Source organism: Leucopleurus acutus (assembly GCF_964270905.1).
Source record: "Leucopleurus acutus genome assembly, chromosome: 18".
In the NCBI taxonomy this organism is placed as follows: domain Eukaryota; kingdom Metazoa; phylum Chordata; class Mammalia; order Artiodactyla; family Delphinidae; genus Leucopleurus; species Leucopleurus acutus.
In genome coordinates this window covers 24,609,017-24,621,140 of record NC_139160.1, presented here as the reverse complement: position 1 = coordinate 24,621,140, position 12,124 = coordinate 24,609,017, and the positions used below count along the sequence as shown (strand labels likewise).

The 12,124-nt window shown below is 38.6% G+C and overlaps 1 protein-coding gene across 1 annotated transcript in view; it reads right to left on the bottom strand.

Annotated features, from left to right (window-relative positions):
- Positions 1–12,124, bottom strand: part of VWA8 (von Willebrand factor A domain containing 8) — a 370,368-nt gene that overhangs the window by 244,523 nt on the left and 113,721 nt on the right. Inside the window, exon 14 of the mRNA XM_082859564.1 lies at positions 11,895–12,008. Within this exon, the coding sequence (XP_082715690.1) occupies positions 11,895–12,008 (114 nt within the window). The remainder of the gene's footprint in view (positions 1–11,894; positions 12,009–12,124) is intronic.

Genomic DNA, 12,124 nt, shown 5'->3' with positions numbered 1-12,124 from the left:
GTGGCATTTTTCAGAGAACTAAAACAAAAAATTTCGCAACTTGTATGGAAACACAAAAGACCCCAAATACCCAAAGAAATCTTGAAAAAGAAAAATGCAGCTGGAGGAATCAGGCTCCTGGACTTCAGACTATACTACAAAGCTACAGTAATCAAGACAGAATGGTACCAGCACAAAAACAGAAATATAGGTCAATGGAACAGGATAGAAAGCCCAGAGATAAACCCACGCACATATGGTCACCTTATCTTTGATAAAGGAGGAAAGAATATACAGTGGAGAAAAGACAGCCTCTTCAATAAGTGCTGCTGGGAAAACTGGACAGCTACATGTAAAAGAATGAAATTAGAACACTCCCTAACACCATACACAAAAATAAACTCAAAATGTATTAAAGGCCTAAATGTAAGGCCAGACACTATTAACCTTGTAGAGGAAAACATAGGCAGAACACTCTATGACATAAATCACAGCAAGATCCTTTTAGACCCACTGCCTAGAGAAATGTAAATAAAAACAAAAATAAACAAATGGGACCTAATGAAACTTAACAGCTTTTTCACAGCAAAGGAAACCATAACCAAGACCAAAAGACAATCCTCAGAATGGCAGAAAATACTTGCAAATGAAGCAACTGAAAAAGGATTAATCTCCAAAATTTACAAGCAGCTCATGCAGCTCAATATCAAAAAACAAACAACCCAATCCAAAAATGGGCAGAAGACCTAACTAAACAGACATTTCTCCAAAGAAGATACTGATTGCCAGAACACAGGAAAGGATGCTCAACATCACTATCATTAGAGAAATGCAAATCAAAACTACAGTGAGGGGCTTCCCTGGTGGCGCAGTGGTTGGGAGTCCGCCTGCCGATGCAGGGGACACGGGTTCGTGCCCCGGTCCGGGAGGATCCCGCATGCCGCGGAGCGGCTGTGCCCGTAAGCCGTGGCCGCTGGGCCTGTGCGTCTGGAGCCTGTTGCTCCGCAGCGGGAGAGGCCACAGGGGTGGGAGGCCCATGTACCGCAAAAACAACAACAACAACAACAACAAAAACTACAGTGAGGTATCACCTCACACCAGTCACAATGGCCATCATCAAAAAAATCTACAAACAAAAATTGCTGGAGAGGGAGGGTGTGGATAAAAGGGAACCCTCTTGCACTTTTGGTGGGAATGAAAATTGATACAGCCACTATGGAGAACAGTATGGAGGTTCCTTAAAAAACTAAAAATAGGACTACTGTATGTCCCAGCAATCCCACTACTGGGCATATACCCTGAGAAAACCGTATTTCAAACAGAGTCATGTTCTCCAATGTTCACTGCAGCTCTATTTACAATAGCCAGGACACGGAAGCAGCTGAAGTGTCCATCGACAGATGAATGGATAAAGAAGATGTGGCACATATATACAATGGAATATTACTCAGCCATAAAAAGAAACGAAATTGAGTTATTTATAATGAGGTGGATGGACCTAGAGTCTGTCATACAGAGTGAAGTAAGTCAGAAAGAGAAAAGCAAATACCGTATGCTAACACATATATATGGAATGTAAAAAAAACAAAATTGTCATGAAGAACCTAGGGGCAAGACGGGAATAAAGACACAGACCTACTAGAGAATGGACTCGGCGATACAGGGAGGGGTAAGGGTAAGCTGGGACAAAGTGAGAGAGTGGCATGGACATATATACACTACCTAATGTAAAATAGACAGCTAGTGGGAAGCAGCCGCACAGTACAGGGAGATCAGCACGGTGCTTTGTGACCACCTAGAGGGGTGGGATAGGGAGGGTGGGAGGGAGAGAGATGCAAGAGGGAGAGATATGGGGACATATGTATATGTATAACTGATTCACTTTGTTTAAAGCAGAAACTAACACACCATTGTAAAGCAATTATACTCCAATAAAGATGTTAAAAAAAATTAGTCTGCATAACAAGTTGGTGTAAAGGTAACAATAATACATAATTATAACAACAACAACAAAAAAGAATGAAATACTGCCATTTGCAGCAATGTAAATGAACCTAGAGAATATTATGCTAAGTGAAATAAGTCAGGCAAAGAAAGACAAATACTGTATGTTTTCACTTATATATGGAATCTAAAAAAACCCAAAAAATACAAAATAAAAAAACCAAACAAATAAACAAAAACAGACGCACAGACAGAGATGAAACTATTGGTTACCAGTGGGGAGAGGAAGCGGGGAGGAGCAAGACGGGGATAGAAGATTAAGATGTACAAACTACTATGTATAAAATAAAATATAAGGATATATTGTACAGCACAGGCAATATAGCCAACAATTTATAATAACTTGGAATGGAGTATAATCTATAAAAATATTGAATTACTATGTTGTACACCTGAAACTAAAATTGTAAATCAACTATATTTCAATAAACACACACACACACACACAAAGTATCTGTATGATAGCTGAATACTTACTAGTTGTCTTAAAAAAAAATTCAAGCTCTTTGTTTCCTGGTGCGTGAGGAGAGGGGATTAAGAGCGCTGCTTAAAGGAGCTCCAGACACAGGCGCGAGCCGCGGCTAACAGCACGGACACCAGAGACGGGCATGAGACACTAAGGCTGCTGCTGCTGCCATCAAGAAGGCTGTGTGCGAGCACAGGTCACTATCCACACCGCCCTTCCGGGGAGCCTGTGCAGCCCACCACTGCCAGGGTCCCGGGATCCAGGGACAACTTCCCCGAGAGAACGCACGGTGGGCCTCAGGCTGGTGCAACGTCGTGCTGGCCTCTGCTGCCGCAGGCTCGCCCCGCACTCCGTGCCCCTCCCTCCCCCCGGCCTGAGTGAGCCGGAGTCCCCGAATCAGCGGCTCCTTTAACCGCGTCCTGTCTGAGCGAAAAACAGATGCCCTCCAGCGACCTACACGCAGAGGTGGCGCCAAATCCAAAGCTGAGCCCCTGGGAGAACAAAGAAGAGAAAGGGAAATCTCTCCCAGAAGCCTCAGGAGCAGCGGATTAAAGCTCCACAATCAACTTGATGTACCCTGCATCTGTGGAATACCTGAATAGACAACGAATCATCCCAAATTGAGGAGATGGACTTTGAGAGCAAGATTTATACTTTCTTCCCCTTTTCCTCTTTTTGTGAGTGTGTATCTGTATGCTTCTGTGTGAGATTTTGTCTGTATAGCTTTGCTTTCACCATTTGTCCTAGGGTTCTATCTGTCCGTTTTCGGTTTTTTTTTACTTAAAAGAAATTTTTTTCTTAATAATTATTTTTTTATTTTAATAACTATTTTAGTTTACCTTAGTTTATTTTACTTTCTTTTATCCTTTTTCTTTCTTTCTTTCTACTTTTACTCCCTTTTATTCTGAGCCATGTGGATGAAAGGCTCTTGGTGCTGCAGCCAGGAGTCAGTGCTTTGCCTCTGGGGTGGGAGAGCCAACTTCAAGACACTGGTCCACAAGAAACCTCCCAGCTCCACGTAATATCAAACACCGAAAATCTCCCAGAGAGCTCCATCTCACACCAACACTCAGCTTCACTCAACGACCAGCAAGCTACAGTGCTGGACACCCTATGGCAAACAACTAGCAAGACAGGAACACAACCCCACCGACTAGCAGAGAGGCTACCTAAAATCATAATAAGTCCACAGACACCCCAAAACACACCACCAGACGTGGACCTGCCCACCAGAAAGACAAGATCCAGCCTCATCCAGCATAACACAGGCACTAGTCCCCTCCACCAGAAAGCCTACACAACCCACTGAACCAACTTTAGACACTGGGGACAGACACCAAAAACAACGGGAGCTACAAACGTGCAGCCTGCAAAAAGGAGACCCCAAAAACAGAAAGATAAGCAAAATGAGAAGACAGAAAAACACACAGCAGATAAAGGAGCAAGATAAAAACCCACCAAACCTAACAAATGAAGAGGAAATAGGCAGTCTACCTGAAAAAGAATTCAGAATAATGATAGTAAAGATGATCCAAAATCCTGGAAATAGAATAGAGAAAATGTAAGAAACATTTAACAAGGACCTAGAGGAACTAAAGATGAAACAAGCAACAATGAACAACACAAAAATGAAATTAAAAATACTCTAGAAGGGATCAATAGCAGAATAACTGAAGCAGAAGAATGGATAAGTGACCTGGAAGATAAAATAGTGGAAATAACTACTGCAGAGCAGAATAAAAAAAAGGAATGAAAAGAACTGAGGACAGTCTCAGAGACCTCTGGGACAACATTAAACGCACCAACATTTGAATTATAGGGGTTCCAGAAAAGAAGAGAAAAAGAAAGGGACTGAGAAAATATTTGAAGAGATTATAATTGAAAACTTCCCTAATATGGGAAAGGAAATAGTTAATCAAGTCCAGGAAGCACAGAGAGTCCCATACAGGATAAATCCAACAAGAAACACTCCAAGACACATGTTAATCAAACTGTCAAAAATTAAATACAAAGAAAACATATTAAAAGCAGCAAGGGAAAAACAACAAATAACACACAAGGGAATCCCCATAAGGTTAACAGCTGATCTTTCAGCAGAAACTCTGCAAGCCAGAAGGGACTGGCAGGACATACTTAAAGTGATGAAGGAGAAAACCCTACAACCAAGATTACTCTAGCCAGCAAGAATCTCATTCAGATTTGATGGCGAAATTAAAATCTTTACAGACAAGCAAAAGCTGAGAGAGTTCAGCATCACCAAACCAGCTTTACAACAAATGCTAAAGGATCTTCTCTGGGCAAGAAACACAAGAGAAGGAAAAGAACTACAATAACAAACCCAAAACAATTAAGAAAATGGGAATAGGAACATACATATCGATAGTTACCTTAAATGTAAATGGACTAAATGCTCCCACCAAAAGACACAGAATGGCTGAATGGATACAAAAACAAGACCCATATATATGCTGTCTACAAGAGACCCACTTCAGACCAGAGACACATACAGACTGAAAGTGAGGGGATGGAAAAAGATATTCCATGCAAATGGAAACCAAAAGAAAGCCAGAGTAGCAATTCTCATATCAGATAAAATAGACTTTAAAATAAAGACTATTAGAAGAGACAAAGATGGAAGCTACATAATGATCAAGGGATCGATCCAAGAAGAAGATATAACAACTGTAAATATTTATGCACCCAACATAGGAGCACCTCAATACATAAGGCAAATACTTACAGCCATAAAAGGGGAAATCGACAGTAACACATTCATAGTAGTGGACTTTTAACACCCCACTTTCACCAATGGACAGATCACCAAAATGAAAATAAATAAGGAAACAAAGGGTTTAAATGACACATTAAACAAGATGGACTTAATTGATTTTTATGGGACATTCCATCCAAAAACAACAGAATACACTTTCTTCTCAAGTGCTCATGGAACATTCTCCAAGATACACCATATCTTGGGTCACAAATCAAGCCTTGGTAAATTTAAGAAAATTGAAATTGTATCAAGTATCTTTCTGACCACAACGCTATGAGACTAGACATCAATTACATGAAAAAATCTGTAAAAAATACAAACACATGGAGGCTAAACAACACACTACTAAATAACCAAGAGATCACTGAAGAAATCAAAGAAGAAATCAAAAAATACCTAGAAACAAATGACAATGAAACATGACGACCCAAAACCTATGGGATGCAGCAAAAGCAGTTCCAAGAGCGAAGTTTATAGCAATACAATCCTACGTTAAGAAACAGGAAACATCTCGAAAAAACAACCTAATCTTGCACCTAAAACAATTACAGAAAGAAGGAAAAAAAAACCCAAAGTTAGCAGTAGGAAAGAAATCATAAAAATCAGATCAGAAATAAATCAAAAAGAAATGAAGGAAATGATAGCAAAGATCAATAAAACTAAAAGCTGGTTCTTTGAGAAGATAAGTAAAATTGATAAAGCATTAGCCAGACACATCAAGAAAATAGGGAGAAGACACAGATCAATAGAATTAGAAATGAAAAAGGAGAAGTAACAACTACACTGCAGATATACAAAAGATCATGAGAGATTACTACAAGCAACTCTATGCAATAAAATGGACAACCTGGACGAAATGGACAAATTCTTAGAAATGCACAACCTGCCAAGACTGAATCAGGAAGAAATAGAAAATATGAACAGACCAATCACAAGCACTGAAATTGAAACTGTGAATAAAAATCTTCCAACAAACAAAAGACCGTAACCAGATGGCTTAACAGGCGAATTCTATCAAACATTTAGAGAAAAGCTAACACCTATACTTCTCAAACTCTTCCAAAATATAGAAGAGGGAGGAACACTGCCAAACTCATTTTATGAGGCCACCATCACCCTGATACCAAAACTGGACAAGGATGTCACAAAGAAAGAAAACTACAGGCCAATATCACTGATGAACATAGATGCAAAAATCCTCAACAAAATACTAGCAAACAGAATCCAGCAGCACATTAAAAGGATCATACACCATGATCAAGTGGGGTATATTCCAGGAATGCAAGGATTCTTCAATATACGCAAATCAATCAACGTGATAAACCATATTAACAAATTGAAGGAGAAAAACCATATGGTCATCTCAATAGTTTCAGAGAAAGCGTTCGACAAAGTTCAACACGCATTTATGATAAAAACCCTCCAGAAAGTAGGCATAGAGGGAACTTTCCTCAACATAATAAAGGCCATATATGACAAACCCACAGCCAACATCGTCCTCAATGGTGAAAAACTGAAACCATTTCCACTAAGATCACAAACAAGACAAGGTTGCCCACTCTCACCACTCTTATTCAACATAGTTTTGGAAGTTATAGCCACAGCAATCAGAGAAGAAAAGGAAATAAAAGGAATCCAAATCGGAAAAGATGTAAAGCTGTCACTGTTTGCAGATGACATGATACTATACACAGAGAATCCTAAAGATGCTACCAGAAAACTACTAGAGCTCATCAATGAATTTGGTAAAGTAGCAGGATACAAAATAAATGCACAGAAATCTCTGGCATTCCTATATACTAATGATGAAAAATCTGAAAGTGAAATCAAGAAAACACTCCCATTTACCATTGCAACAAAAAGAATAAAATATCTAGGAATAAACCTACTTAAGGAGACAAAAGACACGTATGCAGAAAATTATAAGACACTGATGAAAGAAATTAAGGATGATGCAAATAGATGGAGAGATATACCATGTTCTTGGATTGGAAGAATCAACATTGTGAAAATGACGATACTACCCAAAGCAATCTACAGATTCAATGCAATCCCTATCAAACTACCAGTGGCATTTTTCACAGAACTAGAACAAAAAATTGCACAATTTGTATGGAAACACAAAAGACTCCGAATAGCCAAAGTAATCTTGAGAACGAAAAACGGAGCTGGAGGAATCAGGATCCCAGACTTCACACTATACTACAAAGCTACAGTAATCAAGACAGTATGGCACTGGCACAAAAACAGAAAGATAGATCAATGGAACAGTGTAGAAAGCCCAGATATGGTGACGCACATATGGTCACTTTATCTTTGATAAAGGAGGCAGGAATTTACAGTGGAGAAAGGACAGCCTCTTCAATAAGTGGTGCTGGGAAACTGGACAGGTACATGTAGAAGTGTGAGATTAGATCACTCCCTACCACCATACACAAAAATAAGCTCAAAATGGATTAAACACCTAAATGTAAGGCTAGAAAGTATCAAACTCTTAGAGGAAAACATAGGCAGAACACTCTATGACATAAATCACAGCAAGTTCCTTTTTGACACACCTCCTAGAGAAATGGAAATAAAAACAAAAATAAACAAATGGGACCTAATGAAACTTCAAAGCTTTTGCACAGCAAAGGAAACCATAAACAAGACCAAAAGACAACCCTCAGAATGGGAGAAAATATTTGCAAATGAAGCAACTGACAAAGGATTAATCTCCAAAATTTATAAGCAGCTCATGCAGCTGAATAACAAAAAAACAAACAACCCAATCCAAAAATGGGCAGAAGACCTAAATAGACATTTCTCCAAAGAAGATATACAGACTGCCAACAAACACATGAAAGAACGCTCAACATCATTAATCATTAGAGAAATGCAAATCAAAACTACAATGAGATATCATCTCACACCAGTCAGAATGGCCATCATCAAAAAATCTAGAAACAATAAATGCTAGAGAGGGTGTGGATAAAAGGGAACCCTCTTGCACTGATGGTGGGAATGTGAATGTGAATTGGTACAGCCACTATGGAGAACAGTATGGAGGTTCCTTAAAAAACTACAAATATGACCCAGCAATCCCACTACTGGGCATATACCCTGAGAAAACCATAATCCAAAAAGAGTCATGTACCAAAATGTTTATTGCAGCTCTATTTACAATAGCCAGAAGTTGGAAACAACCTAAGTGTCCATCATCGGATGAATGGATAAAGAAGATGTGGCACGTATATACAATGGAATATTACTCAGCCATAAAAAGAAACGAAATTGAGGTATTTGTAATGAGGTGGATGGACCTAGAGTCTGTCATACAGAGTGAAGTAAGTCAGAAAGAGAAAGACAAATACCGTACGCTACCACATACATATGGAATTTAAGAAAAAAAAATATGTCATGAAGAACCTAGGGGTAAGACAGGAATAAAGACACAGACCTACTAGAGAATGGACTTGAGGATATGGGGAAGGGGAAGGGTAAGCTGTGACAAAGTCAGAGAGTGGCATGGACATATATACACTACCAAATGTAAAATAGATAGCTAGTGGGAAGCAGCCGCATAGCACAGGGAGATCAGCTAGGTGCTTTTTGACCACCTAGAGGGTTGGGATAGGGAGGGTCGGAGGGAGGGAGATGCAAGAGGGAAGAGATATGGGAACATATGTATATGTATAACTGATTCACTTTGTTATAAAGCAGAAACTAACACACCATTGTAAAGCAATTATACTCCAATAAAGCTGTAAAAAAAAAAATTCAAGCCAATTTGAAAATCTTGTTTTTTTGGTGCAAATAAAGTATAAACTACCTGTTTACATTTGCCAACTTTTTAAAGCACCTGCCTTCACTAATAAATCTCTGTGAGGTAACAAGAAAAAAAGAAAAGCGGGTCACTTCCTCATCTGTGTTCCCACAACATTATGTAGAGATCTCTATTGTAACATTTAAAGGTTGCATTTTAATTGTTTATTTCTATGTCTACCTCTCTTCATATGCAGGCAATTACTAACTTCAGGAAAAACAAAATGCATATAAGAAAAGAAAAACAACTGTAGTTTACTGAATGGTTCAGCTGTGTACAGTCCTTGTGCCATGATAATAATGCAAACACTGAATGAAGTTCTAAACAAAATGATTACATAATATTTAGGAAAAATAGGAGATAGGAAGTATGTATGTGTAGTGGGCAGAGGAATGGTGAAAGAGAGCTAAACTGTAATTTTCCATAGTAGGAAATCAATAGACAATGCCTGACACTGAAAAGTGAATCAAAAAATGTCAATGAAAGTATATTGTTTAGTGATATGGAGGTAAATATCAAAAGAAACAGCTCAGAGTTGAAAGTGGTAGCCTCTGAGGAACAGGAAACAGGAAAAGTGTCCCAGGACAGATAACAGAGAACTGGCATCTTTCATTAAAAGCCTTGAAAACTATCTGGATCAAATTTCAGGCATATTTAACAATTGTTTAAAAAAACAAAAACTCAAATAAAAATTTAAAAATAAGCGAAGGAAACTAAGCAGCACACTGATCTGTCTCCACCTATTCAGAGTGACTTCTGAGACAGAACTGAGCTGGGTTTCTATTCACGGGAGTGATGAGAATCAGGAGCGATGAAGACAGGACACTTCGAGAAGGAAGGACTACTAACCAGTCTGAGCCAAATCCTGAACGTGAAGCTAAGGGCCACTTTGATCCTGAAAGTGTTTTCATTTGTAAAACTGCTTATGACCATTAGGGAGAACTTGGGTTCTTTTCATAGGAAACGGTTGTCATTTGCTGGACATTTGGCTAGAAGACACCGCTCCCTAAGTCCTAAGGGAAACCAATGGGCAGTCTTGCTGATAGTTGTGCCCAATTACTTTGATTCATCCCCTTGAAAATACAACTGTTCCCTGATGCGTGATGTAAATAATGTACAGTAGCTGAATGTTATAATTCCCAGGTGTGATATGAGAGGGATCCTTATTATTTGCTTCCCTAAACACTCAACCAAACCACCTAGTGGGGTAGAGGAATCTGATGATAGGCACCTCAGAAGCATAAATGGCTGTGTAATCAAGTGAATTTTTAAATAACTTATACAGAGATAGTAAGATTTAATATTTCCACTCTAGAAAAAAATTCCAAGGAAAGTTGTAAAAATTCTCCTTAAAACATAATCACAATAAGAAATATATGTAATTATCATTTGTAGGATTCTATTGTTTTAAATATGGCAGCAAGCCCTTCTGGGGAAGGGGGAGCTACAATCAAATAAGATTCAATTAAGTAAATAGGAATTCCCCAAAGTAACAATCTCTAATTACATGAAAATATCCATGGAAATGTAATGAGACAGAAAATTACTTATAATTGCTAAACCTCCTCTAAAGGAAAGTATAGTGTGCAGCTCAAAGAAATACTTTCTTTTTAACTTAATTTGAAATTTTTCAAACCCACAGAAAATTTGAAAGAATAGAATATGAACACCCATAAATCCTTCACCTAGATTTCACCAGTTGTTAAGAATTTACCACTTTGTGTTCTCACTCTCCCTTGCTCTTTGTGGTGTGTGTATTTGTTACCATTCATCATGTCTTTTCTTTCCCTGAAACATTTGGAAGTAAGTTGTAGAAATCTTTTCATTTTATCCCTTAAATATTTCAGCATACAGCTCCTAGGAATAGAAATATTCTCCTTGCAAAAAAATCAATAGACAGAAACCTCAATTAAGTAGTCGGAAGGCCAGAAGTGGGAGCTCCCACACCCTGTGACAATAGCAGAGCCCAACAGGAAGAAGAAAAACTTCCTTTTCTTGCCTGGCAAGAGCTCAGCCAATGAGAGACTAGCAGGACTCAGCCAATGTAAAGCCACTACACTTTGAACTCTCAATTCCTCCAATGGATTCTTTGTTCACTATAGCTCTCCCGACTTCTGTTTTCCCTTTTAGAAGAGTCCTTCCTCCTCTTCTTGTTGCATAAGGACTTGCACGTGGCTTGCCATGGTTAGCGATCCTAAACTGCAGTTCTTCGTTGATCTTGAATAAACACATTTTTGCTGGAGAAACAATTTGAGTCTATTTGTTTTAGGTCAACCCCCTCATAAACACAGTACCATTATGGTACCTAAGAAAATTAATATTAATTCAATATCATTTACACTTTCTCAATTGTCCTAAAATGTCTTTTACAGCTGTTTTCATTTCATCTCCTGATCCAGGATCCAATCCAATCTCATACATTGAATTTGGTTGTTACAGCTCCGGAAAGAATGTTAAAATAAGGCACAAAGGGTAATCTTGCAACAGGTGACAAACCCCAGAAATCATTGATCACTTCCCAGGATGGTAGGCCCAATTAACTGTGAGGCTCCCTTTTTGTTTTTTCTGAAGTAATACAAAGTTTGCGGCCAAAATTGAATTGCTCCAGACAGCAGAAGAGGGATTACCTTCTTACAACTAATGCTCTTATAAAATGTTTAACCCCTTATGTAAAAGTAAGGCTGAAAGTACAGAGTACATCTCGGATAGCAAACTCAAGCATTAAAAAGTGTCAAAACATGATCTTGTCTAGGACATCAAATTATTAAGCTGTTCAAAGATATCTTGGATTCACCCTAGGTTTAGAAGAATAATTTTTAAAAAGGTACACTTGACAATAAGAATAAGAGTACTATACTCCAAATTACCTCTTCTGTAGCTGCTCATCAGACATTTGCAGCTCCTCCTTTAAACGCATATACCGGTCTTCTCTCAGCAGCCTAGAGCCATCATAGAGGCTTAGCTCTCGGTCATGGATCAATCTAATGGGATAGGGGAAGGTCAGCAAACAAATTAATCAGTTTTGAACACTGAAGTTATTAGAGGTATCATCAGTCAGTTAATATTTTAGTCATATGTATTATTACTGGCAATTGAG